The following is a 27,343-nucleotide window of genomic DNA, read 5'->3' on the forward strand; positions in this document are numbered from 1 at the left end:
CAACGTTCTACTTTGTCGTCTACTCTTTGTCTTTTTCTGGCCATGGGCGTGGTTAAATCTCTTGGCACAAAGTCTAGTCTTTCTGAGAAGGTCACGTCTCGTCTCTCTGAACAGGTCTCGTCTCGTCCCAAGTTTTTTTTATATAATAGAGAGATTTGGAAAAAGATGTGCATCACCTGTGATCTAGGAAGTGAGCAAAAATAGAGAGGTTTTTCAGTACAGATACTTGCTCTGCATAGAAAGCTTTAAAAGGACAATACAGGATTTATTAGATGCAATTGAGCTTCAAAGGGTGGTTTTTCATTCCTAGAAGATTTGTTCTTTCCACAGTACCTTTAAACACACTGAGCAGGTGGGTGTTAGCTGACTAGGCAGGCCATTGGATGTGAAATTAACACTGGTTCATTCATTTGAATGTGAAAATATTAGTTAGGAATGCAGCAGTGCTTGTTATACTCGTGCAGTTTTGAGTTATTCACTTGTAAAGAGCAACTTGGCTAGTATTCTAGCCTTCAGTCTGACAGATTAGATTGCAAATTTTGATCAAACCTCCTGATTGTTGACCACTTTTGATCAGTAAATAACCAAAAAGACATCCCGCTGACAAAGAAGCTAGTGCAAAGGTGCAAGAAGTTGTTTAAACATTATGTGAAAATGTGTTACTCACTCTTTGTTTACAGTGCTGAAATGTGTTTTATACATTTTTTGTTTAGGAAGAGCAAAGTATTGATATACTTGGGAGCCAGAAGCGTTCACAGCCTGTTAATTGTCAGGATGAAAGCTGAGAATAGCCGTGGTTAAGATGAATGTTAAATCTGTCACTGATTGCAGCTTGCTGTATACGAATGAAACAAGCTACTAAGGCCTGGTTTACTCGTGTGGGTGAATTAAGCAGATGTCATATTATGTGATTTCTAATTGTGGCGTTTGTCATTATTTCTTGACTGAGGTTGCTTATCTTGCCTTTAGACTATGTACATTTATACGACTGAAAATCATTGAGACTGTCAAGTTTACCAAATGCGTTTCAACCTTTCCAGATCAGTTATAGTTGTCCCTTTTTTGACAGCCAATAACAGAGCTGGTGCTGTACAAAGGGTTAGCAGGTGTTATGAGTTCTGCTGCTGTCTTGGCCTCTTTTTTCCATTCTGTTGTGATATGTAAAACTCGAGACATCAGAGAGAAAAGCCACTGTTTTGTTTGTACCTTTCTTCCTCTTCGCTGCATTCAATGCCTTGTACAACAGGATGAGCATCCATTGGTTTTCAGGCCTCATGCTCTCACAGCCAACCCCTACGACTAAAGACAACATGAAACCTGTTTGATTTTTTTTCTGAGTCACGGTCCGGGCTAGTTGGAGTGAGTAGCTGAGTATGTCACATTACCCAGCTGACCTTCATGGGAGCGTCTGTGACTGCCTCCAGCTCACTCAGATTATATAAATGAAGGTTACAGCTGAAAATCAATGGGAAAGTTGTTTAATTTGACATGGCCTTTAGCTGTCACAGTTTTAAAATGCTCAGCCTTTTTGCCCACGAGTGCCCATGTCTACCCATGCAGTTAGTTTGTAAGCAAGGCTGTCAAGTTTATGTTTCACCTGAAAAAAATGTGCCTGTAGTACTATCAATGTCACTGGTCAGAGCATAGTTCTGACCAAACCATTGGTTGGTAGAGGAGTTCAAAATTCAGTTGAGAGTGCAAGCTTATTGGCTGTGCCTGCCTTGGTTTCAGATCTTGTATATCTTTCTGTATTGCTCCTTTTCGACCTGCTTGATGGAACGGGAATTATGAGAACTGATTAGATACCAAACAAAGTGATTGGTAAAATATCCTATTGTAACCTTAAATACTGCTTTGTGCCAATAACTGACATACTGTACTGTAAAATTATAATTTACGAGTGTGTTCAATTCTAATCACTTTACACTTTGTTAATCTACTTACAGATAATTCATGCTATACGTTCATCCGTATCTTGTTAGCATACCTATTATAATTCTTGTTATACAGTGGTGTGAAAAACTATTTGCCCCCTTCCTGATTTCTTATTATTTTGCATGTTTGTCACACAAAATGTTTCTGATCATCAAACACATTTAACCATTAGTCAAATATAACACAAGTAAACACAAAATGCAGTTTTTAAATGATGGTTTTTATTATTAAGGGAGAAAACAAAATCCAAACCTACATGGCCCTGTGTGAAAAAGTAATTGCCCCCTGAACCTAATAACTGGTTGGGCCACCCTTAGCAGCAATAACTGCAATCAAGCGTTTGCGACAACTTGCAATGAGTCTTTTACAGCGCTCTGGAGGAATTTTGGCCCACTCATCTTTGCAGAATTGTTGTAATTCAGCTTTATTTGAGGGTTTTCTAGCATGAACCGCCTTTTTAAGGTCATGCCATAGCATCTCAATTGGATTCAGGTCAGGACTTTGACTAGGCCACTCCAAAGTCTTCATTTTGTTTTTCTTCAGCCATTCAGAGGTGGATTTGCTGGTGTGTTTTGGGTCATTGTCCTGTTGCAGCACCCAAGATCGCTTCAGCTTGAGTTGACGAACAGATGGCCGGACATTCTCCTTCAGGATTTTTTGGTAGACAGTAGAATCCATGGTTCCATCTATCATAGCAAGCCTTCCAGGTCCTGAAGCAGCAAAACAACCCCAGACCATCACACCACCACCACCTTATTTTACTGTTGATATGATGTTCTTTTTCTGAAATGCTGTGTTCCTTTTACGCCAGATGTAACGGGACATTTGCCTTCCAAAATGTTCAACTTTTGTCTCATCAGTCCACAAGGTATTTTCCCAAAAGTCTTGGCAATCATTGAGATGTTTCTTAGCAAAATTGAGACGAGCCCTAATGTTCTTTTGCTTAACAGTGGTTTGCGTCTTGGAAATCTGCCATGCAGGCCGTTTTGCCCAGTCTCTTTCTTATGGTGGAGTCGTGAACACTGACCTTAATTGAGGCAAGTGAGGCCTGCAGTTCTTTAGACGTTGTCCTGGGGTCTTTTGTGACCTCTCGGATGAGTCGTCTCTGCGCTCTTGGGGTAATTTTGGTCGGCCGCCACTCCTGGGAAGGTTCACCACTGTTTCATGTTTTTGCCATTTGTGGATAATGGCTCTCACTGTGGTTCGCTGGAGTCCCAAAGCTTTAGGAATGGCTTTATAACCTTTACCAGACTGATAATCTCAATTACTTCTGTTCTCATTTGTTCCTGAATTTCTTTGGATCTTGGCATGATGTCTAGCTTTTGAGGTGCTTTTGGTCTACTTCTCTGTGTCAGGCAGCTCCTATTTAAGGGATTTCTTGATTGAAACAGGTGTGGCAGTAATCAGGCCTGGGGGTGGCTACGGAAATTGAACTCAGGGGTGATACACCACAGTTAGGTGATTTTTGAACAAGGGGGCAATTACTTTTTCACACAGGGCCATGTAGGTTTGGATTTTTTTTTCTCCCTAAATAATAAAAACCATCATTTAAAAACTGCATTTTGTGTTTACTTGTGTTATATTTGACTAATGGTTAAATGTGTTTGATGATCAGAAACATTTTGTGTGACAAACATGCAAAAGAATAAGAAATCAGGAAGGGGGCAAATAGTTTTTCACACCACTGTACATATATTTGTGACTTTTTGGTCTACTGTTGTAACCCTGCAATTTCCTTAATAATCAATTAATTTAAATTAATAAGATTAATTAAATTAAATAAATTAATAAAGTTTCTAAGGGGCGGCATGGTGGCACAGTGGGTAGCGCTAATGCCTCACAGTTAGGAGACCTGGGTTCGCTTCCCGGATCCTTCCTGCGTGGAGTTTGCATGTTCTCCCCGTGTCTGCGTTGGTTTCCTCCCACAGTCCAAAGACAAGCAGGTTAGGTGCATTGGCGATCCTAAATTGTCCCTAGAGTGTCCTGTGTGTGTGGCTGTGTGCGTTTGTGCGTGCGTGCGTGTACGCCCTGTGGTGGGCTGGTGCCCTGCCCGGGGTTTGTTTCCTGCCTTGCGCCCCGTGTTGGCTGAGGTTGGCTTCAGCAGACCCCCGTGACCCTGTAGTTAGGATATAGCGGATTGGATAATGGATGGATGGATAAAGTGTCTGTCTGTCTGTCTATCTATTATGTAGTGCCATTCACATCTATCTATCTATCTATCTATCTATCTATCTATCTATCTATCTATCTATCTATCTATCTATCTATCTATCTATCTATCTATCTATCTATCTATCTATCGTGGCTTTCACATCCAACTAACTGTCCGTCTGCCTACTCTCTTAGCCTATTGTTTCTCACAGGGGTTTGATATTGCACTGGGAGCAACTGTTTTTTGGGGCTTATGGTTCCACTCAGGACAATGTCACTGTCTTGGTCACATGACCATTTCCACTATATTCTTAGTGTTGACAATTACACTTCATAATTTTATAGTTTCAAATCGATTGCTTAATGGTAATGATGATTATTACAATTTTGCATTTTGCTAATCTGTTTAAAAAAAAACAAAGAAAATTGAACTTTATCAATTATTTTTAATAACATTAATAGTAAGCAAACAAATGTTAATTAACAATTAAGAAAAAAGAAATGTTCTATTTAAATTAAGATGAAGCCCCAATAACGCACAGAAACAGAGCTAAATGCAGTTGCGTATTCATTCTTTCCATGTGAGTGGAGTCTTTTCTACCTTCTTCATCTGAACAAACGTCATGTACAATAAGTACATCCCCAACATTCTAATGGGTGTCATTAGAACAAGGTTCGGATGAAATAGTGAAATAAAATTGCAAGTAACACATGCACTACACTGTAAATCTGTGGTTGTGTAGTCTTCGTTTCTGAACAGCCTACTTGAGATTGCAAAACTCAACAAACCTCCTGCTATATTGTTATCTGAACACGATTTTGTGAAATAATTTTTATGTCTGCAAAATATCAATATGAAGTAAAACCAAAAAATGTTGACAGTCTTCCCTGACAGTTATATGTATGTTGTTGTTGCGCTACCATATTACTGCTTTTGCAGCCATGATCCTATAATGAATAAGGCTGTATTGGAAGATATAAGCTGCATTAGATATGAAGGTTGTGTGCTGAGACTTCAGTATTCTCTCGTTGTCCATAAAACATTCATGATATTTAGCTGAACAGATCGCTTGATGTTTGTGGGTCTGTGCAATAATGAATAAATAGCTTGACCAGTTTTTCAGTGCAGGAGGATTACAGTCAGTCAGTCAGTCATTGTCACAATGAAATCTAATTATTAGTGCCTGTGTAATCCTATGGGGCAGAAAACAATATATAGATAATAGATATATTTAAATAGCTTATAATATTAATTTTATGTGGCCCACTAAAACACACAACATAAACAGTGTACAATGTCTTTAAAGTATGGCAATAAATTAGCTGTAAAAAAAGATTTCAATAAAAATAGCTGTGTGGGAAACACTGCTGCTGGTCGTAGTTTGATCTTTTTTTATTTTTGTTTATTCTGGCATAGAAGGTTCCTGCAGTCAGACCTAACATGGCATTCTTGTGCCCAGTGTGGTTATGTATTGAAGATGTACTAAATTAGTACAGTATTTCAGCACAACTTTAGGGCTGCAGAATCCTCTCTTGTTGAAAATGCTGCCAATCTGAACTACCTTCAGGAGTCTTCATTTTCGCTGAAGGCATCTGCAGCATTCTGGTTTCTAATGTGAAATAATCTGACATGTAGCTCAAATACTGCCCTTGTGTGTCTATTTAAATAAATAACAGATCTCAAAGTTAGTCTACATGCTACGAGGCAATTACATTTCCCAATGCATGTCTTAGATTCATTATATAGACAAGAAGATTTTGAACTGTTAATTTAACCTAATTGAACAATAGTTGATTAATTTGTAATATTATAAAGTTTCAATTTGTGATAACTCTAGGCAAGATTTTGATGTTAACTGATAAGAAGATATGGGAGGCATCCCTGATGTGATTTTGTTAAATGAGATATTCTTGACACCTTAATAAACTGACAACAAGTTACCCTTTGGTGTTTTTTTTCCATAAAGCAGAATTAACAGAGTATGTGCTCTTATTGTAACCAAAGCACACAGAAGGGGCCATCATATGTCATAATACTATTGTACATGTGACAATGTTGACCCCATGAACCTGGTCTTGGTGGGTTTTTTTAACAGATCAATAGTCATATTCTGTTTGTCAAGGAAGTTTAAACAAAGCTGTTATTTTTTTTTATACATGTATCAAAAGACCACCATTCACTCATATATATGTTCTTTTATTTTAAATCAATTAAATGATCTCCAAACATATTAATGGTCCACATCTTGTTTCTAAACTCTTTCTTAATGAACAGTAGATCCCATCATCCTCACACTTAAAGCCTCAGGCACTCTGTGTTAAACTCTTCATGTTAAGACTCTTCTCTGTATCTTTTCAAGTCATGATAAATATATTCGTGATCATTTCTCAGGCCTGCTTAAATATCACAATCACACACAAAATAGTGAATTGTCTTAGCCCATTATGCATTAATGAGAAACACCTGCCATTATTGATCCTTGATTGTAAGACTAGGTGTATTTAAGGGAAACGTGCAGAAAAGTCATAATTTCATAAGCATGTTTCATTAAATACCGTATATACTCGTGTATAAGTCGGGTCTTGAAAACAGAAAAATCTATCATAAAATCAGACCCGACATATACGCCTGTTCAAAAATATGACACGTAATGTTTTTTTTTTACATCTTCTTGCCTGCTCCAATCACACATCAATTTCTCAGACACGTCAAATTTTTTTGCAGCAGTTCAGTAACCAATTTCTTTTGCCACTTCAGCAACGTTTAATTTAAAGCCAGCTTCATATTTTCTTCTGGTCGAATGCTCTATTGTAGATAAGGGATGCTCTTATGATAAAGGTGTATGAGGGTGTGAGATACAAAAAAAACCCCACAAAACAGTGCAAATGTCGCTTTGGAATAGGTTGGGTATTACTGTGTGGTCACGTAGGCACAATACATAGAAACAAAAGGCCGCGTGCTCAATGGTTACTCTCTCAGTTGAGTGTTAGAATATCATAATCTCTTGGACCAATAGCTTGAGTTTTCTGCATTCAACTTATACGACCGACATTATAAAATACTGGAATTTATACGGTAAAATCAAGTCCCGACTTATCCACGGTAGAACTTAAATGTGATCATACACTGTACCTCCATGGTTAAGTCAACGATGACACCTACATCACAAGGACCAGACATATTAAGCAGAAATTCTGATTAGAATGTTCAGGTTAAAAATGTCTGTATTTGAATGAGTAACTGAAAAAAAAACAAAACACCAAGTGGATTCATCCAAAAAAAAAAATTCAAGTCTGTTCAGTTAAGAGTCTTTAGTATTGCCTTTTATATGCAGAACTGTCGCTCAGCAAGTTTTTGTGATTTAATGTTAATTTTTGTTCATTCAATCACAGTTAATTTGTGACATTATGGTATCTTTTGGTTTGTTGTGATTGATATGTATAGTTCAGCACAATCCGTATATGAACATAAAGTCCATCCATTTTCCAACCCGCTGAATCCAAACACAGGGTCACGGGGGTCTGCTGGAGCCAATCCCAGCCAACACAGGGCACAAGGCAGGAACCAATCCTGGGCAGGGTGCCAACCCACCACAGGACACACACAAACACACCCACACACCAAGCACACACTACAAGGACAATTTAGAATCGCCAATGCACCTAACCTGCATGTCTTTGGATTGTGGGAGGAAACCCACGCAGACACGGGGAGAACATGAAAACTCCACACAGGGAGGACCTGGGTCTCCTCTAACTGCGAGGCAGCAGCACTACCACTGCGCCACCGTGCCGCCCATGAATATAAAGTGAATAATTAAATATAAAAGAAGGCATTTTATACAGTGCCATCCATAATGTTTGGGATAAAGGCACATTTTCCCTTGATTTCCACCCCCCTCTGCTTCACAGCTTAAAATTACAAATCAAACAATTCAGACATCGTGATTAAAGTGTACATTTCAGACTTTCATTTAAGGAGTTTTGCATACATTTTGGTCACACTATGTAGAGATGACAACACTTTTTTACATGCCCTCCAACCTCCCATACTCCATTTCAGGGTGCCATAATGTTTGGGACAATTGGGGTCACAGGTGTTTGTTATTCCTCTGGTTGGCTTCATATGATACCTCAGCTTGTTTCTTCCCCTTGGAGTCTGTAGTTGCCATTACTCAACATGAAGAGAAGAGCTGTGCTGTGCTGGAGCAAAGACATGAAGTGTCCTTTAAACCCCATGACAAGGTCTGTTCACACTAGCATGGAAAAGTGCTCTCCAGTTGATAGTGTGGCTTCCTCTTTGTCTTTCTGTGGTCACTTTCAAACCCATCCACAATTATGTTCCAACTCAATGCCATTTCTGTTTCTATGGGGTTCTATTGTTTAACTGGTAATACTTATTAGTGTGTAGTATAAGTCCCAGTCCACCCGCGATATTGTTTTGAAATGAAAGGCCAGCTGCTGCAACATCTGTTATTTCACACATGGCCATGAACATTCCTGTGTGTTGTAATGGTGTAGTGTTATCTTTACACCTTTCCAGGTTCAGCAGATATAGGTCATCAAACTGAAAAAGCAGGTTTTGAATCCAAATTAGAAAAAGACATTTATATTTGATATGAAATAGTTAAAATGTTAATAGCGTTGATTGACAGGATTATATTCTAATGGGGCTTTTAAATCGATTGTTGTTGCAAAGCCCATCATGTCTAGTTAAGCCCAAGCAGTCAGTCTTGATTGGCTTAATGTCCTCTGTTTTGCTATTTTCAGCTCCTTTAACACCCTTACTTAAAAGCAGTAATCGGTGATAAATATTTTACAAGCTCTGAAGCAGAGAGAGAGAGCTGCTGGCCTGAACCATTCTGCTGAAATGTGGTTATGGTTGTTGCGTTCACATATCTGATTAGATTTAGTTTGAATTGCATGCATTTTTTTTTCCTTCCTTTCTAATGACCTTTAAAGACAGCGTTATTCCTCATGTTTAGAAACCAAGTCACTTCTTGTGCAAAATTGTAGGCGGCAGATTCCCCCATTGTTTCTCATGTTGTGTGTGGCTATATGAATAAATTCTTCTGTTCACCAAGATTATTGTTCAATCACGTTTTTTCTTTCCTGAGGTTTACTTCAGGCCTGATTAAAACCTTTAATGCTTACTATAGATTCTTGTAAAAAATTTTTAAAACCTCGTGTTAACAAGAAAAAACCTTTTTGTCCTTAAAGTCTACACCTTTCAGTTTTCATCTTGTAAAGTGTATACCATAGTCACATTTAGTATACCCAGAAAATATTTTTATTGGTTACAGGCAACATCTATATACAGTGGTGTGAAAAATTATTTGCCCCCTTCCTGATTTCTTATTCTTTTGCATGTTTGTCACACAAAATGTTTCTGATCATCAAACACATTTAACCATTAGTCAAATGTAACACAAGTAAACACAAAATGCAGTTTTTAAATGATGGTTTTTATTATTTAAGGAGAAAAAAAATCCAAACCTACATGGCCCTGTGTGAAAAGTAATTGCCCCTGAACCTAATAACTGGTTGGGCCACCCTTAGCAGCAATAACTGCAATCAAGCGCTTATGTAACTTGCAATGAGTCTTTTACAGCTCTGGAGGAATTTTGGCCCACTCATCTTTGCAGAATTGTTGTAATTCAGCTTTATTTGAGGGTTTTCTAGCATGAACCGCCTTTTTAAGGTCATGCCATAGCATCTCAATTGGATTCAGGTCAGGACTTTGACTAGGCCACTCCAAAGTCTTCATTTTGTTTTTCTTCAGCCCTTCAGAGGTGGATTTGCTGGTGTGTTTTGGGTCATTGTCCTGTTGCAGCACCCAAGATCGCTTCAGCTTGAGTTGACGAACAGATGGCCGGACATTCTCCTTCAGGATTTTTTGGTAGACAGTAGAATTCATGGTTCCATCTATCACAGCAAGCCTTCCAGGTCCTGAAGCAGCAAAACAACCCCAGACCATCACACTACCACCACCATATTTTGCTCTTGGTATGATGTTCTTTTTCTGAAATGCTGTGTTCCTTTTACGCCGGATGTAATGGGACATTTGCCTTCCAAAAAGTTCAACTTTTGTCTCATCAGTCCACAAGGTATTTTCCCAAAAGTCTTGGCAATCATTGAGATGTTTCTTAGCAAAATTGAGACGAGCCCTAATGTTCTTTTTGCTTAACAGTGGTTTGCGTCTTGGAAATCTGCCATGCAGGCCGTTTTGCCCAGTCTCTTTCTTATGGTGGAGTCGTGAACACTGACCTTAATTGAGGCAAGTGAGGCCTGCAGTTCTTTAGACGTTGTCCTGAGGTCTTTTGTGACCTCTCGGATGAGTCGTCTCTGCGCTCTTGGGGTAATTTTGGTCGGCCGGCCACTCCTGGGAAGGTTCACCACTGTTCCATGTTTTTGCCATTTGTGGATAATGGCTCTCACTGTGGTTCGCTGGAGTCCCAAAGCTTTAGAAATGGCTTTATAACCTTTACCAGACTGATAGATCTCAGTTACTTCTGTTCTCATTTGTTCCTTAATTTCTTTGGATCTTGGCATGATGTCTAGCTTTTGAGGTGCTTTTGGTCTACTTCTCTGTGTCAGGCAGCTCCTATTTAAGTGATTTCTTGATTGAAACAGGTGTGGCAGTAATCAGGCCTGGGGGTGGCTACGGAAATTGAACTCAGGTGTGATACACCACAGTTAGGTGATTTTTGAACAAGGGGGCAATTACTTTTTCACACAGGGCCATGAATGTTTGGATTTTTTTTCTCCTTAAATAATAAAAACCATCATTTAAAAACTGCATTTTGTGTTTACTTGTGTTATATTTGACTAATGGTTAAATGTGTTTGATGATCAGAAACATTTTGTGTGACAAACATACAAAAGAATAAGAAATCAGGAAGGGGGCAAATAGTTTTTCACACCACTGTATATAATTCACTAAGGCAAGACACCCATGGAAAGCACGCTGGAAGGGGCGTGGATTCACTAAGCCGTCGACAAGTAAGACACCTATGGCGCACACAGGAAGGAGCCACGCCCACCAACTCCAAGACCATTGGATACGACGACAACTCGCAGAGCCACGCCCACCAACTCGGACGCGACGACACAGAAAAAACGGCATCATTTATATTCGTCTGTCATAGAGCCCACATGCAACTCCGAGCCACGTTGACTGTTCATAGAGGCATGTTTCTCGCGGAGGTGAATTGCCATATGCAGCGTGTAAAACGGTTTGCAAGGGGTATCCCATGGGATCCTTAAAACAATCCTTTACAACTGAGGTTAAATCACAATGAAGTAAGCAGTCTTTAAAAAACGAGTTTTCGGTTATGATGCACGACCGCGTGCAACATAGCAAACTGTTTTACACGCTACATACAGCAATTCGCCCTACTACCGTGGTCGGGTGTCTTGGTGGATTATATATAGAAAAGCAGCCTAAACCGAACGGAGCAATGAAAAGTCTACGTGAGTCATAAGTGCATGTGGACTGTGCAAAGACGACATCGACTCGAGTGACGAGTTGGAGGTGGGCACATGAGCAGGCAGGGCGCGATGGCGGTCCGCCTGTTTTCAGTCACGGACGATTGTGTGTTGGTTCGTTCCGTGCATTGTTACAATGTTGCTTTTCTTGCTGATTTATTACATTACAGATTTTTCAAATGTTAATTTTCTCCCTGTGCTTAAAAATCATTAAAAAACCGGCCTGATTATGCGGTGTATAGTACGCCGCGGGTTGGCTAGTTTCATTCTGTTTAACAAGGATATAGAAAGGAGCCCAGTGTTTTTTCATTGGTTTGGTAGTTTCTTAGTAATGATGTCAAATGTCAGTTCTTTTGTGTGGCAGGACGGTATTTGTGACAATGACATATTTCAAGGAAATGAATAAATGGTCCTTGGGAATAGTGAGACTTTTAATGTTTCTGCCCAGTTTTTATGGACACTTCATAGTGCTATCAGTTTAAGCAGTGTACAAATAAATATATTAAAAAAACAACTTTCTTCTATTTTGAAATATATAAAATCTAGTAATTAAAAATACTAATTGATTTAGATATGAATATGTAATGCATCAAAATATTAGGGTGGCGCAGTGGTAGCTCTGCTGCCTCGCTGTAAGGAGACCTGGGCTCGCTTCCCGGGTCCTCCCTGCGTGGAGTTTGCATGTTGTCTGCGTGGGTTTCCTCCCACAGTTCAAAGACATGCAGGTTAGGTGCACTGGCGATCCTAAATTGTCCCTGGTGTGTGTGCCCTGTGGTGGGCTGGCACCCTGCCCAGGATTGGTTCCTGCCTTGTGCCCTGTGTTGGCTGGGATTGGCTCCAGCAGACCCCCGTGACCCTGTATTTGGATTCAGCGGGTTAGAAAATGGATGGATGGATGGATAATGGATGGATGAATGGACCAAAATATTAGACATATTGTCTATTAAAGGTTTTGTTGTACACATGGTACCTTTTCTTGAAGTGCTACAAATTCTAATCAGCAAATAAGTAGTGAAATCACCTTTAGTTTAGGAGTCTGTTTTAATTCTCTTCTATGCCTTTTTTGTTTTTTAGCTCTCCAGTGGGAATCCTGTGTACGAGACACTTTATAGGCAGGTGAGTATGGGCTTGATTCAGTTTATAATGGCTGGTTTATGCTTTTGATTTAGGAGGCTTGCAACTGCAAAGATGGAGGCTCAGTTTATATGCATCATTTTGCTTGTTTAAACTGCCATGCCAGATGGTGGCCCTTGTGATTTGCATCTAGCTGGTGGCCTTATATGCTCTGCTTCATTTCTTCCAAGCCTGCTTTTCAACCTCCAGCTCTGTTTCTAGCAATATACCTTACAGTAATTTGGGTGTATTGCATATTTAGCATACATTTTTGCAACTTTGCGAATCAATGTAATTTGGCTTGCTTTTTTTCCCAGAGAACAGTAAAAAAAAAATTGTTATCAATAGGAAAAGTTTTGGTTGTGCATTGCCTTACATTTAAATTCATGTATTTAGCAAAGCCTTCAATAAAAAAAAATCACAAGTGCAAAGTAAAACTGTTTACATATTTCATACATTGCAATAGTAACAAAGTAATACTTTCAGGGTCTCACAGCAGCAAGTATTGAACTGACAATGCTGTGGATTACAGTACAATCCAGGGTCTTGGTTATTATGCCTTTCTGCCTGGCAAGGCCAATTTGATTATCATTTAAAATTCCTGAGACACAGAGTAGCATCGTATTCTTTTCACGTGTCTGCAGATTTTATGAATATTCACATATTTTACAATATATTAAAGCTTTATTTTATACATCTTCTGTTGTAATAAATAATTTGCAACCTTGGAAATTTCTAAGGCTGTACTTAAAACTTTCCATTAAATTGGACATTATTTAATTACTGATTTGGGAACCAGGATTTGATTTCTGCTATACAATCAATAAACAAGTAGGATGGAAAGGAAAAAAGTAGGTTTGCTAGTGAGATAGAGCTGGGTGTCATCAGCATAACAGTAGAAGCTAATGTTATATTTACAAAAGATATTTCCAAGGGGAAGGAGGTAAATAATGAAAAGGAGAGGTCCCAGGACAGAGCCCTGGGACACACCTGAAGTAACAGCGGTGGGTTGGGATGTGAAAGTTTTAAGCTGAACAATTTGAGTGTGGCCTGAGAGGTAGGATCTGAACCAATCTAGTGGTGTGTGGGTAATGCCAATCGAAGACAATCTATTAAGAAGAGTAGTGTGACAAATGGTGTCAAAGGCCACACTCGGATCAAGGAGGATGAGAATAGTAATTAAACCAGAATCAGCTGCCAAAAGGAGGTTGTTAGTACTATGGAGGGGACGAAAACCAGACTGGAACTGTTCATAAAGATTATTTTGAGATAAATGAGAATGAAGCTGAATAGCCTCTATTTGTTCAAGAATTTTAGTGTTTTTTATTATACAGCAGGTAAGTCAAATGTCCTTGTTAAATGGCAGAGATGAGAGCAAGCTTACAAATATCTGGTACAAACAATAAAAATGTTCACTGTAATTAGAGCATAAGTCACCTGATGTGGAAATGTTATTGTCTCCACTGCAAAATGAACTTATTTCTGTAGTACAGTATATATTATGGAGCAGTTTTGCAGGATCTGTCAAATATTCTCTTATCAGCGTAACCCATCATACTATGTGAATTAAACAAATATATCTGAATCATAGAAATAAGCCTGTTCTTATTTAAAATGTATTGTACATCTTGGGAAGTGCTGTAACAAAATTAAAAACTATGTGATGTTTTTACCTACATGCAGACAATAGAAAATACTATTGGTCACTGTTTATAGCTCAAGGATACGAAGTTTCAAATAAAAATTTCGGCCAAAAATAAAAAAAAAAATGAATTTTTTAAATCTTTTAAATTTTTAATTGTTATACCACTTTGTCACACATGCAACAAATTTATTGTCTTAACCATTTGTTCCTTTATGTTGGTGGAATGTCAAAGGATGACTGTAGGGTGACATTATTATTTAAGTGTAGGAAGTTTGTCAAAAAATTGAATTATGATACGTGTTTCTAAAATGTTTGCTGTGGTAATGTGCATGAAATAATTTGTCAACATGCAATACTGTGCTTTATGGAAGCACTGTAAGTGGAGTTTGATGCTTGTGGCAGTTAAGATTAGCGACTTGGGTCAAGCAAAAAGACAACAGCTGGTTCTGTTTTGTTTACCCTGTATATTTTTATTTCACCTGGCACATGAATTCTAATTACAATGGTCACTGCAGTTTTTCATTACAAAGTGTAATTCCTGTTATTAACTGTTTAAGCGTCTGCGGTTTTGTCTATTAGGGCATCCCAGTCCTCTAGTCCTCATCTGTTCCTAAAATAGAACTGATAAACAGTACGTAGCAATTGTAATATACTGTTTTTTATTAAACAAAAAGAAAACAATTGGTTAAGTTTGTCTAATTCTGATATTTTGTGGGAATTAAATATTTGTTAGTTATGTACAGGGTTTTGTAAACAGCTTCTCAGTTATTACGTATTTTTGACTGTTTCAGTTCTTCAACAAAAATCTAATATGAGCTTCACTTGGGTGAATAAATAACACTTTTTTTTCTTTTTGAACTCATGTGATTTGTTGTATGGAAGTTCAGGAATACCAACAGTATTGTGGAAAAATTAATTTGCACTTTCTCTTAATAATTAGTTGCACTACCTTTAGCCACAATGACTGCTATCCAATGTATCCTATAATTCAGCATCTGTTTTCCAGATTGCTGTGGAGGAGGTTCTTCCCAGTATTTTTTACATGGTTGGCTATCAAGCATGAACCACTTGTTTTAGGTTGTGCCACAGATTACTTAGTGAATTTCAGCCTGAACTTTGGCCAGGCCAGTACTGTACTTTAATTTTGCTTCTTTTTTTTTTTTAAGATTGTGATGAGTTTTTTTTTTTTTTTTGTTTATAATCTTGGCCCTGCTACATAACCAAACTCACCGGTATCTGGACATTCTCTTTAGAAATACTGTATCTCTATATATAATCTTCATTTGGATCTTGATCTTTGTTTGTCCGCGAATGAATTAGAAGAAGAAGCACTAGATGGCAGTAGAGAGACAGCTAAAACATAGGCATTGCACTAAGAATCTCCTCCAGGCTTATACTACTGAAGACTGTAGTACGCCAGTCACACCTCAAAACACAGACATTCAAACTAAACAAATTGTTGTGCTTTAAATTAACTAAAGAGATCTTCATTTAGATCTTGATCTTTGTTTGTCCGCAAATTCCATGCATGCGTAGACCACCTTCCAGTTTTGTACATTGTTGTTACTCATGGATGTCAACAATGTGCCGGAATAATGAAAGGGGTGGTGGACAGCTCTGTTAGCTGGTTAGCTCCTGAGGCCTGGTTAGAGAATGAGATTGCCGAAGATAAAAGGTACGTGCCTACGTGACATATGAATGAAAGAAAGACAGTGGGTAAAATGAATGACAGCGTAACAGCACGTTCCGGAAATTATTATTGTTACTTTGTAGCCGGCGAGTGCTGCACGTCTCACAGTTGTACCGTGGCTTGCTCACATGTCAGTGAAGTTTTTATAACCATTGCTCCATGTATATTGCCTTACTCTTTGGATTGCCACAAAGCAACCTGCGAGATTGGAGAAACGTTGAGAAGATATTGTGAGAGGAAATTATAGCGTCGTGAAAACGAGACGGGCTGTGAACGGACGGAAGCAGAAATGCTCCTACACCACCACATAATTACTATTCGGACAGTGATTCCGAGTAGGCCGTTCCTATCGAATCAATATCCAAGGGTTTTCTTTTTTAATTTTGTTTCCCTTATAAAAAATCATAATGCTGTGCGATGAAGGGCCCAGTTCACGGCTGGCAGCCGCGTTTAAACAGGGAGCCCTTCACAGACAACTTTAACACGCGCAACATAGTTGGGCGCACATGGCTAGTTCTGATATAAAGTACAATTTATGGTTCCTTTAGTTATGTCAAATTGTCCAGGCCAGTAACACATGCTCTCACAATCATGTTTGACTGTTGCCATAATGTTTTTACTGTGGAAGGTTGTTCTTTCTTTATTCCAGACATAGTGGAACATAGAACATTCTCCCAAAAGGCTTGGTGATCATCCAGGTGCTTTCTGAAAAATGCCAGTAAAGCCTTTTTTTGCTTGGTTTGTTTTTGATGGTGGAGTCATGTCTTTGCTGAGGCAATAGAAACCTGCGGGTCTTTGAATGGTTTTTTGGATTACTGATGACTTCCAGTATGATTTATTTTATGCTTCACCCTGGAAGGAATTTTGTCAGCCTGGCTATTCCTGGTAATATTCGGTACTGTTCCAAGTGCTGTCTATTTGGGGCTTCTTGTCACTGTGGTTTAAGTCCTGAAGCCTTAGAAATGATTTTGTAGGCCTGTCCACACTGCTCAGTATCAGCAATTGTTTTTTCTGGCCTTGAAGAATTTCTTTTGTTCCTCGCATTGTGTACTTGTTGAAACTTCATCCTGATGGTAAGCATCCTAAGAAGTGAGGTTTATATTTTACTTCTTTTGTTCAGTAAGCAGACTATGTATTTCTTTATTGGGATTGATTTAACTAGAGAAATGTTACTTTTTACATGTTGTTGAATATGTTTGTTTATTAGATTAACAAATTAAGTTAAAAAGTGTTATTTGTTCATACAGGTACCTTTAGTAGAAGGCCTGAAAACATTCCGTGTAAACATTGGCACTGAGAATATCAGGAAGGGCTGAATACTTTTTCATAGTACTGTATGTGTGAAAACATACAACTGAAAGTTTATGAAGAAAATATGCTGGAAATGTGTAACATCTAAATGAATATTTAGTGCAATTATTATGAACAGTTTAAAACACATTTTTCTATATTACAGTGTTAATATTTCATATGAAACAAGAGATTATTAACATTCATGTTTATAGTGTTCATTGTTTTCTTCCACATTGTTTAAATCACCATTCACTCAAAACAGAAGGGCTTAGAGGTCTGAAATATCACAAAATAAGTTTGAGATGATATTCTTTTTTGAAAACATTTTTTCTTATCTTAAACCTTTTGAGATGTAGTAATGTCTTACAATCATGATAAAAAAGTAGGAGAATGTCATACCATGTCAGAAATGTTTGTTTGTTTGCAGAACTTCTTTATCTTCTGTTCTTGCAGTTAGATGAGATCGTCCCATAACATACAATGTGGTCCCATATCATACCATGTTTATAGTTGCTGCTAAGCTAGCTTTGTTTTGTATTGACTTCTTGGTAAATACTGCTAACTTGTTTACTCCATGAACGTTAAAGGCAGCCTGCTTTCTGAGGATAATGCTGCCAGGTTTGGTTTTAACTATCTGTGACTCTTTTAAAGAAAAATAATTGGATTGGTGCTCCATGTTGCCTGGCTTATCCACAGTGCACTGTCCTGTACTAAGCAGATGTCTGTTCCTTCCTTTTGCCCTCCTTTTCTTCCTTCATTTCAAAGCTTTGGGGACTTAACTAAATTTGTTTGTGCAATTTCTATTTTTCCACATTTTATGCAACTGTAGTTTCACACAAATAAAACCATATGCTTTGCTGCAAAAGGAAAAAGCGGTCTGACTCAAAAGACATTACTGCAGACCAACAAAAAAAAAACAATGAAGTCGTGACGGTGCAACAGATTCTTCTGTTGTGCAATATTGTGCTGCTCAGATATTTACATGATGCTTTGCTAGAAACTGAAAATAAATAAATAACATATTACATGTTTAATTTTGAAGTGTTTGTTTAACATGAGTCTGAAATACATAAGCCAAATTGCGAGTTTAGTTAATTTATTGAAAGCTATCACATAAGAAAATCTTATGTGAGTGTGTGTTTTCATTCCACAAACGGAGCCAAAAGTGCTACTGTCTCATTTCTATTTATTGTTGTTTATTTTCAATGTCTCTCTATTATAAAAAAAAATTAAATCTTGGGAGGGGGATGAGGGAGACGAGATGTGACGTGATCTTCTCAGAAGACACTTTGATGTCCCGCAAGACTTGGCAGTGAGACAAAAGGACAGCTGCTGTACAGGCTTTTAAATGTTCGACATATAGCACAACAAGCCGAACATGCAGCTCGCCAGCAGCAACAAGCCAGCAGATGATCCGACTGCATCTCCTTAGCGTGCGTGCAGCTCCCCCCCCCACCCCCCGAAATTCACAAGTTGCAGAGATGCATAGTGGCAAAAGGATAGCTGCTGTACAGGCTTTTAAATAATCGACGTGCAGCGCAACAAGCAGAACACGCAGCTCGCTAGACAGCAGCTGATCCGACTGCATCTCCTTAGCGTGCATTCAGCCCCCTCCTTCACAACGCGAGCAGCGCGATACATCCTGTGAGAAAGAGATTTAATCGTGCCTGAGGCTGGAAATAAAGGACAAGGAGAAGATAAGAATGTAGAACGTCGCGGTACGGTACACATGCACAGCAGGTTAGAGATAATGGAAGTACAAAAATTCCAAAGTCTCAAAAAAAGGATAGGAAAGATCTCATTAGCGCAAACAAACGGAAATTATTACACGGTGAAATAATGGAACAGCGAAAAGTGATCGAATATATTGTTTGGATTTAAACTTTACGTCAGAGATTTGTAGATCATCTAATTTGTGTTGCCAACAAGAATTAAAAGATTCCAAAAACGTTGTTGAGGTATGAAATCTCGTGAGACGGAGACTTTTAACATGAGATTCTTTCAAGTCACGCCCTACTTACAACTATTTTCAAAGAAGACCACGGTCATCTAACCTCAGTCTTGTGAATGCTTTTGGCAGACACACTTCTTGCTCTCTCAGCTCTTACTAATTTTATCAGGACAATAATTTTATACGTTCTAGATGACACACCAATGATAAAGCGAAGAAGAAAAAGCATGGACAACCGTTCGAGAAAGTAGTTTTATTAGAGAGAAAGAAACGATATTTACACACAGGCAGTTACACATTGCGTTGTCATGATGTAAATCCAAACACGGAAAAATTCAGTGCGATCTTGCAGAAAAGTTCATTCCAGATATTGTTTTTACAGAAGTTTTAAAGTAAAAGTGAAAATAATGCATATGTAACAATTCCAATGAAAATAACAATCTCTTTAAATTGTATATCTGGTAAACCAAACCCAGTGGTGGGCGAGCAGGGGGCAGAGCCCCCTAGCATTATTATATAATGGTTGTATAAAAACCTATATTTTGTTTAAAATATCTACAAGTAATTAAATTTTAAAATAAAATTGTGATTGCATTTACTACACTTTTGGCACACAGACTTATTCTGATAAACTGGAAGAACCCAAACTCTCCTCTTTTAAGTCAGTGGGAATCCAATGTGTTATACTATTTGAAATTGGAAAAAATCAAATACTCAGTTAGAGGATCCGTACAGACTTTTTTCAAAACATGGCAGGATCTAATCAGTAATATTTTAAAATAAGCTTTTAAAGAACAGAGGAAGCAACTATTTCCGTATTTCTTTGTCTTCTGCATTCATCTCTATTGGCTTATGAAACTTATTAATTTAGGTATGTTTACAAGCCTTAAATTTTACGCCGTTTGCCTTGCTCTCTCTCTCAGGGGTGGAGGTCGATTTGTTCTTAAATCAATTTTACTTTTTGTAAAAATTGATTGATTTGTATGGAATGAATGCAATAAAATCAATAAAAAAAATCTACAAGTAGTTCATTTAAAAATACATTTCTGAAAATTTTGTACAAATCTGTTTATTTGGTGAAAAGTTACATTTCATGCACTTCGTCTCTAATTTCAAATTAATGATTTACAATCCAACTAAACTGATCAATCGACAAACAAATCACCTGATTAATCGATTATTAAAATAATTGTTAGTTGCAGCCCTACTGTAATTATTACCTGTATGCAAAGTTTATGACCAAACACCGGCAATGTCGCACTCCTTTGTTTGAGGAGTGTCCATTTGTCTTGGATGTGCATAACATGCCACACAGTTCCTCAGCATGCCATGTATGATTAATTGTGTTCTCCAAAATTACTTTGCTTGCACAGCCCCCAGAAGTCTCCCGTTTTCCCTCATTTCCTTGAGTAACTAATTTTGTCCCTTCCTGAAACAAGTCAACTAGCTCTCGTTTCGCTTTTCCCTTACAGTATTCTTTCACCTAATAATATGAATGTCAAAACTTTACTAAGCCATACCAAACCTGACAGTACAGCCTGTTTTAAAGATTTGCAACAGTGGTGGCCGCTTACCACACAAACAATTACAAAGCCTTGAAGGAACAGCAGTAAATGAGACATTAGCCAGTATACTATGATGAGCAGCCTCATCAAACAAATGATGGTGTGGGGTATAAATATATGTTTTGCATGTGGTAGACTGCATCCGTTTGCTTTCTGTTTCAAATTTCTTCTCCAAGAATATGTTTAGACTTAGGATTTTTATAAAATCTGTATATTCATAACAACCAGACTGACAGCAGAATCTCTCATTAAGATTCAGTATTCTCAATTCCAATATGTCTTCTTTTAGTGGTGCTCGGTTTCCCCAACATGTTTTCAGCCTCTTAACAGCTTATCGCATGTACCTGAAAACACATGTTCAGAAGTGATGTGGCAAACTGTTATGTAGATATCTGTGGTCACAAAGGACAGTAAATACAACATAAATATGTGGCAATGTATACTGTAGATACTGCTGTTAAAACATTATGTGAAATACAGATGACACATCAGCAAGGTCCCTTGAATTCCATGTATCCCATGCACAGAAAAATGTTGATGTAAAATTCAAAGAACTAAACATAGTCCCACACTCACAAAGCTTATTATTTCTTACATAGAAGACGACATTGAATTTTTAAACTGCTTTTCAAGGAGAAGTCAACCACAATGACACTTTTTATTGGCTAACTAAAAAGATTACAAGATATAAGCTTTTGAGGCAGCTCAGGCCCCTTCTTCAGGAAACCACATCTTGCCTGAAGAAGGGGCCTGAGTTGCCTCGAAAGCTTGAATCTTGTAATCTTTTTAGTTAGCCAATAAAAGTTGTCATTTTGCTTGACTTCTCATTGTATCCATGGTGGCTAGCACAGTTCATCACCCTACCACTAAAGTGCTTTTCAAAACATTCAAACTGCTATACTTAGCGAGGTGGAGCCACTTTAACCACCATCGATGTGTGACAGCAGCCATTTTTGCGCCAGTACTTTCACCACACATTAGTTATGAGGTGGTGAAGAGTTGAGAGAGATAGTTAGCCGGTTAGAGACAGGGGATGAATAGCTGGCCAGAATGACCAAGCCGTAATAAGTCATTTATCCAAGACACTGGGAAACACCCTACTCTTTACAAAAGATGCCCAGGGATCTTGTTCACCTAATTCGGGGAGGTAATGCTGGCGCACACTAATATAGTTAACAGTGACAGCACTACTTCTTCTTCTTCTTCTTGATCTTTTCATACTTCTGTGTGGGGTCAATGTGCGTTATCAACCTTTTCCAATCAGCTCGGCCCTGCACCTCCTCACCAGGCAAATACTTTTCCTTCAAATCCCCTTTTACTTTTTGATCAACCTCTGCTTCTCTTCCCCTATTCTACCATTCCCATCACTCTTTTGTCCACATATTTGTTGTCTCTCCTTTTCACATGCCCATACCTCTCAAACTTTCCTGTACTTTCTTGGATATCTCTCCCACTTTTATTGAACCACTGATTGTCTCATTTCTTATTCTTTCCGTTTTTTGTAATTCCACACATCCATCTCAACATTCGTATTTCTGCTTCATCTAACTTCTACTCTTGCACTCTCTTTACCGTCCATGTCACAGCTCCACATGTCATTACTGGTCTTAATATCTTACCTTTATATTTCGCTTTAATTGTTCGACCGCACAGTACTTCTGAAAGCTTATTCCAATTGTTTGGTCCACATTGCACTCTATAGGTTATCTAATCTTCTGGTTTTCTGTCTTGGGCTACCACTGATTGTAGTGGACATTTAAATTTATACTCTGTTTTCAATAGCTTAAAGTGCATGCTAACTTCTAAATTCTCATCATTATTAAAACTCATATATTCTGTCGTATTACTCTTAGCAAATCAAAATCAAATTTATCTTCCACCCTCTATCTTCAAAAGCTCTTTTCCATTCTTCCAACCTCCTCTCCACGTTCTCCTTTCTGGTGCTACACAACACAAAGCCTGCACTAGGGGGATTAGACTTTTATCCCATGATGCAAAACTTCCAATACCAGATCAAAGAGGTAAGGACTTTAAGAAGATCCCTGGTGCGGATCTACCAGGATCTTGCCTGCTACTCCAACACTGCTTTAACCTGAATCCTCACTTCCTCATACATATCCTGGACAATCCTCACATACTTCTGGTGCTCCTTTGTCTCTCATGTGCCTCTAGACCTCTTGATGTGGCAGGCTATCATAACCCTTCTACAAATCCATAAACACCATATCTATGAGGAAATCTCGGAAGGAGACAGACGTGATTTTTCTCGGAGATACTTTAACGTCCCGCGAGACAAGGCAGTGATACAAAAGGACAGCTACCGTGCAGGCTTTTAAATGATTGACACACAGTGCGACAAGCAGAACACACAAGCCAGCAGCTGATCAGACGTTAGCTTGCGTTCAGTCCCCCTCTTCACAATGCGGGCGGCAGATACGCGAAGTGACTGGTGCGTAGTCGGGTCCGGTTAGGCGAGCGAAGCCCCCTAGTATATGTGAATTTAAGTTCATGTTGGTATGATTTTTCTTGAGAATTTAGCAGTGATCTCAGTTTTTAAGCCAATTCAGTGTTAAGGCTATACTGATGTCAGTACAGTTTGGTATAGCAGCTTGTGTTTAGTACACAAACTGGCACCCAACACAGGTTTGTTCTTGCCATGTGTCTGATCCCACAATATGCTCTGACTACTATGATCGTAAAAATTGAATTAAGCAGGTTCAATTGATGAATTCTTAGTACACAGTAGTATTAATTATAACAAGTAAAGGTGCAAACTATCAACCAGAATGTGAAATGTTAACATGACAATTAATGCAGAACATAAAGTGCATCCTGTGTGCTGTGAGATTTAGCAGGATTTAAAAATTAGTTTTCTCACCTCCTTATCCTATAGCTAGGACACAACAGCAAGTGCTCAGAAATTCTTATAAATTTCTAATTGAAATTAGAAACTTTGCAACTGATTTAATACAGACAATAACTTCTGGTAAAATTTTACCTCTCAAGCAGAAGTTCCCCGATTTTAAAACCAACAACCACTCTTTGCCTGAGTTTGGAGACGCCTGCTCTAGTGTATTCTATTTCATTTTGCGTGAAGTGGCAACATGAAATATTGCTTCCTGTAGTACACATTGACCCTTCACACCCTTGTACCACTAGTTCAGAGCTTTTTTTCTGTCACATGTTTTTACAGCCAGTTATTGCCTTTTGAATGAAGGATGTTTTCTCTTGTCTTTTTGTTCCATGGTGAGAGAAAAGCCGAACAGATTATTGTGACAGATTTACTGCAGTTATCTGCTAAGTCAGCAGTTCCCTTTGAAAACTGGAAGGAAGCAGTATTGTGTTGTATGCACGAGTGACCGCTTAAGTTCCTGCTAAATCTGTGTCCTGCACATGAAGGATTATTATAATTAAAGGGGCATCGTTCAGACAGCAATGCCTAGTTATTAAACCCAGCTGCCTTTGTAGTACATTAAAAATAGAAATGATTAACAATAAAAAAGGTGTCAATATTCTGTTGTTTACTTGAACCATTCATCTATACATTCATTTGCCATCATTTATTTATTAATTTTACAGACCTGCCTATCCTAATATGGTACATTTTTGTGGATGTTCAGAGGCGCAGCAGGATTGATTGCAAAAGCATGAACAGAAAAATGACCTTTCACAACACCACTTTTTATAGCTGCACTTACTCATACACGGTCAGTTTAAAGTGACAATAAATTTAAGAGGCTCACATTGACCTGAGGAAATGATTTGTTTGTGAAGCAGACTGTGCCCTGGCTGCTGTTTGAATCACGAACCCTGGAGCAGTGAGGCAGCATACCGATTCCTGAAATTTTTTTTTAACCGTTTCTGTAGAATGATAAATAGAGCTTTATTTGTCAGTCAGGTCACGTTGGGGAGCATGCAGTGGTACAGCGTGTTGCTGCGCCCTCCACACAGCGAAACTGCTTGGGATCCCAGTTGGCACCCCTTTCCAGCCACCTCATGACCCCCCTATGCTCTCCCAATCCGTCTACTGACTTCATAGGAAGAGTCACCAGAGACTTAAATGTTGCTGCTGGGGTAAGTAAACCTCTTGATGAGGTCGACACTTTCTCCTCAGTGGGAAATTTGGCTTTTTACAGAAGCTCTTTAAATAAATAAATGCATAAACAAATACAGAAGTAAATGCAAATATGTTCTAAACACACTCCAGAATGACTAAACAGAAAAAAAAAATACAAAAAGAAAGAAACCTTCAGATTTACCAGTCACAGTGAGGTATTATGCAGGCATTTTGCTATTGCTATAAAGGAGCCCAGTGTCATTTACTAATTTTTGTTATTGCTTTTTTTTTATGCTACTCAATGTGTGTGTTCCACTTTATTAAAAATTTTTATGCACTTTTAGTGAGCAATTAAAAAATATGTGCAAATGTAATTTTATGTAAATGAATTTTGCATTCAGTGTTATTTTGTATCTTTATATGTATTTTTTTGCACATGTTTACAGCATTGTGCTTTCTGACAATACTGTAAACTGAATTTCCAAGTAAAGATACCCATCCTGTCCTGTTAGCTTGTTTGTTTGTTTGTTTCTATCTTCTCTGAAAGTTTCTAGCTGTTTGCCTAATTGTCTTTTCAGAACAATAGAGTTAGAAGGAAAGAGACATAATGAGGTTGTTTTTTTAACTTGTTTAAAGCACTCCATGTTTATTATTTTTCCCAAGGATTTGTTTATTGGCAAATTAATAGATCACCCCTGTGTGAATGCTGAATGGTTAGATAGATAAAGAGTGCCTGTCATGGCTGTATAATAGATAACTGTAATAGTCACTGTTTATAGGGAGACACAGTGGCTATACACAAACATCCTCCTAAATTGCTGAGAACATCTTCTTGTCATGGACTGGAGGTTTTAATCACTATAGTGACTTCAACCAAAGAAAGAAACTCAGTCCCGTCCACTGCTTCTAGGAGTCCCATCTCTAAGGAATTAGGAATTAATCTGCCACATTTAGGAGATTCTTAAAGTGCTGCTTCTACCTTTCTTCTTTTGTCTTCATGCAAACCTAATGTTTATAAACATGGACCCATCTTCGTTAGACTTCTTTAGTTATCAAATGGTTTGCCAGATCCTCTGTGAGGCCACCTGACAATCATTCTGCATGACGTCACCAAATTTGTTGTATTACAGAGGTTTCTTGCTTTGGCTATTGGTGCAGCAGGTGCATTTACAGTTTCTCAGTATCTCTCAATTGAATTCAGAATACCTGCAGGTACCTACTATCTCTGATGTTCCTTTTCTGGTTTGGTGTGGTGCTGATCTGCGCCACCACCACCCTATCAAAGCACCATGCTGCCCCTATATTGATGGATTGAAGGCCAGTGGTCCACTTGACCATCATCATCATCAAATTCATCCATGTGAAGCCTGAAAACCATGAGGACGGATTGAGATAATTTACATCAGGTCAATTGTCTCGAGGGTTCTGGGTGGTCTTAGAACCCCTGCAGATTTTTTTTTTCTCCAGTCGTCTGGAGTGTTTTTTTTGTTTTTTTCTGTCCTCCCTGGCCATTGGACCTTACTTTTATTCTGTGTTAATTAGTATTGCCTAATTTTATTTTTAGGTTTTGTCTTTTTTTCTTTTTCCTCATCCTGTAAAGCACTTTGTGCTCCATCATCTGTATGAAAATGTGCTATATAAATAAATGTTGCTGTTCTCTGTGCACTCATCTCTTTGAAAAAGGAGGAACACGACAAAATGAGAAATGTAGTGAAGAGAAGACTTGGAAAGATACGTTCAGCATCCTGCAGAAGTTTTACCTAGTTCTTCATTGCTTGGGTCCACACAAAGTGGAGAAACTATCCTTAACATCAGATTTGTCAGGGTTTGGATAATCAGAGAAGAATAAAATAATTTATTGTAAGACAACATAGTGAGTGTGGATAATGTTTCCTTGAAAGCCCCTTTACACTGCTGGCCTCCACTGGGTCCACATGTTCTCACCATAACATGCACTAAAATTACCTTTTGAACACATCTTCTTTAAAATGCTTGCAAATCTAAGTGCTTTAAACTTTAATACTTGGTCATCCTGTGGTCTTCTGCCTTTTGGTAGTCGTTCACAACACCCACTCAACTTCCTTTTAACAAAATTTCTAACGTGTATATAGACATAGTAGATTTTTACTGGAAGTTTATATTTGAAGCATATTTGTTCAGCAGCAGATGCATATGTAATGTCACCATTGAGGTCTTTAAGGGTCTGTACACTTAGTGACCTCCATGAATTAAATACTAACTAGGTTAACAAAGTTTGGAATATATGATAATTGTGCACTGGAGCATCTCTGCCTTAAAGTCTTTCCAGCATTAGTTCCACTGAAAATAGTTAATGCCATGCTATCCCTCTGCTTTATTCATCTTTTAAATACATGAGCTTTTTGAATTACAGATTAACAGCTTAATTACAGAAGTAACAGCTTTTGAAGGAAAATATTTTTAAGCATATTCATTC

The 27,343-nt window shown here is 38.2% G+C and overlaps 1 protein-coding gene across 13 annotated transcripts in view; it reads left to right on the forward strand.

Moving 5' to 3' along the window:
- eps15l1a (epidermal growth factor receptor pathway substrate 15-like 1a) overlaps positions 1-27,343 on the forward strand; it is a 280,134-nt gene that overhangs the window by 49,225 nt on the left and 203,566 nt on the right. For all 13 annotated transcript variants that reach the window (XR_005635392.1, XM_039767016.1, XM_039767020.1 and 10 more), the window contains exon 2: positions 12,649-12,690. Coding sequence is in view for 12 of the 13 variants with exons in the window: in XM_039767016.1 (XP_039622950.1) it covers positions 12,649-12,690 (42 nt within the window). In the remaining variant the exon portion in view is untranslated. The remainder of the gene's footprint in view (positions 1-12,648; positions 12,691-27,343) is intronic.

Source organism: Polypterus senegalus, chromosome 10 (assembly GCF_016835505.1).
Source record: "Polypterus senegalus isolate Bchr_013 chromosome 10, ASM1683550v1, whole genome shotgun sequence".
Lineage (NCBI taxonomy): Eukaryota > Metazoa > Chordata > Cladistia > Polypteriformes > Polypteridae > Polypterus > Polypterus senegalus.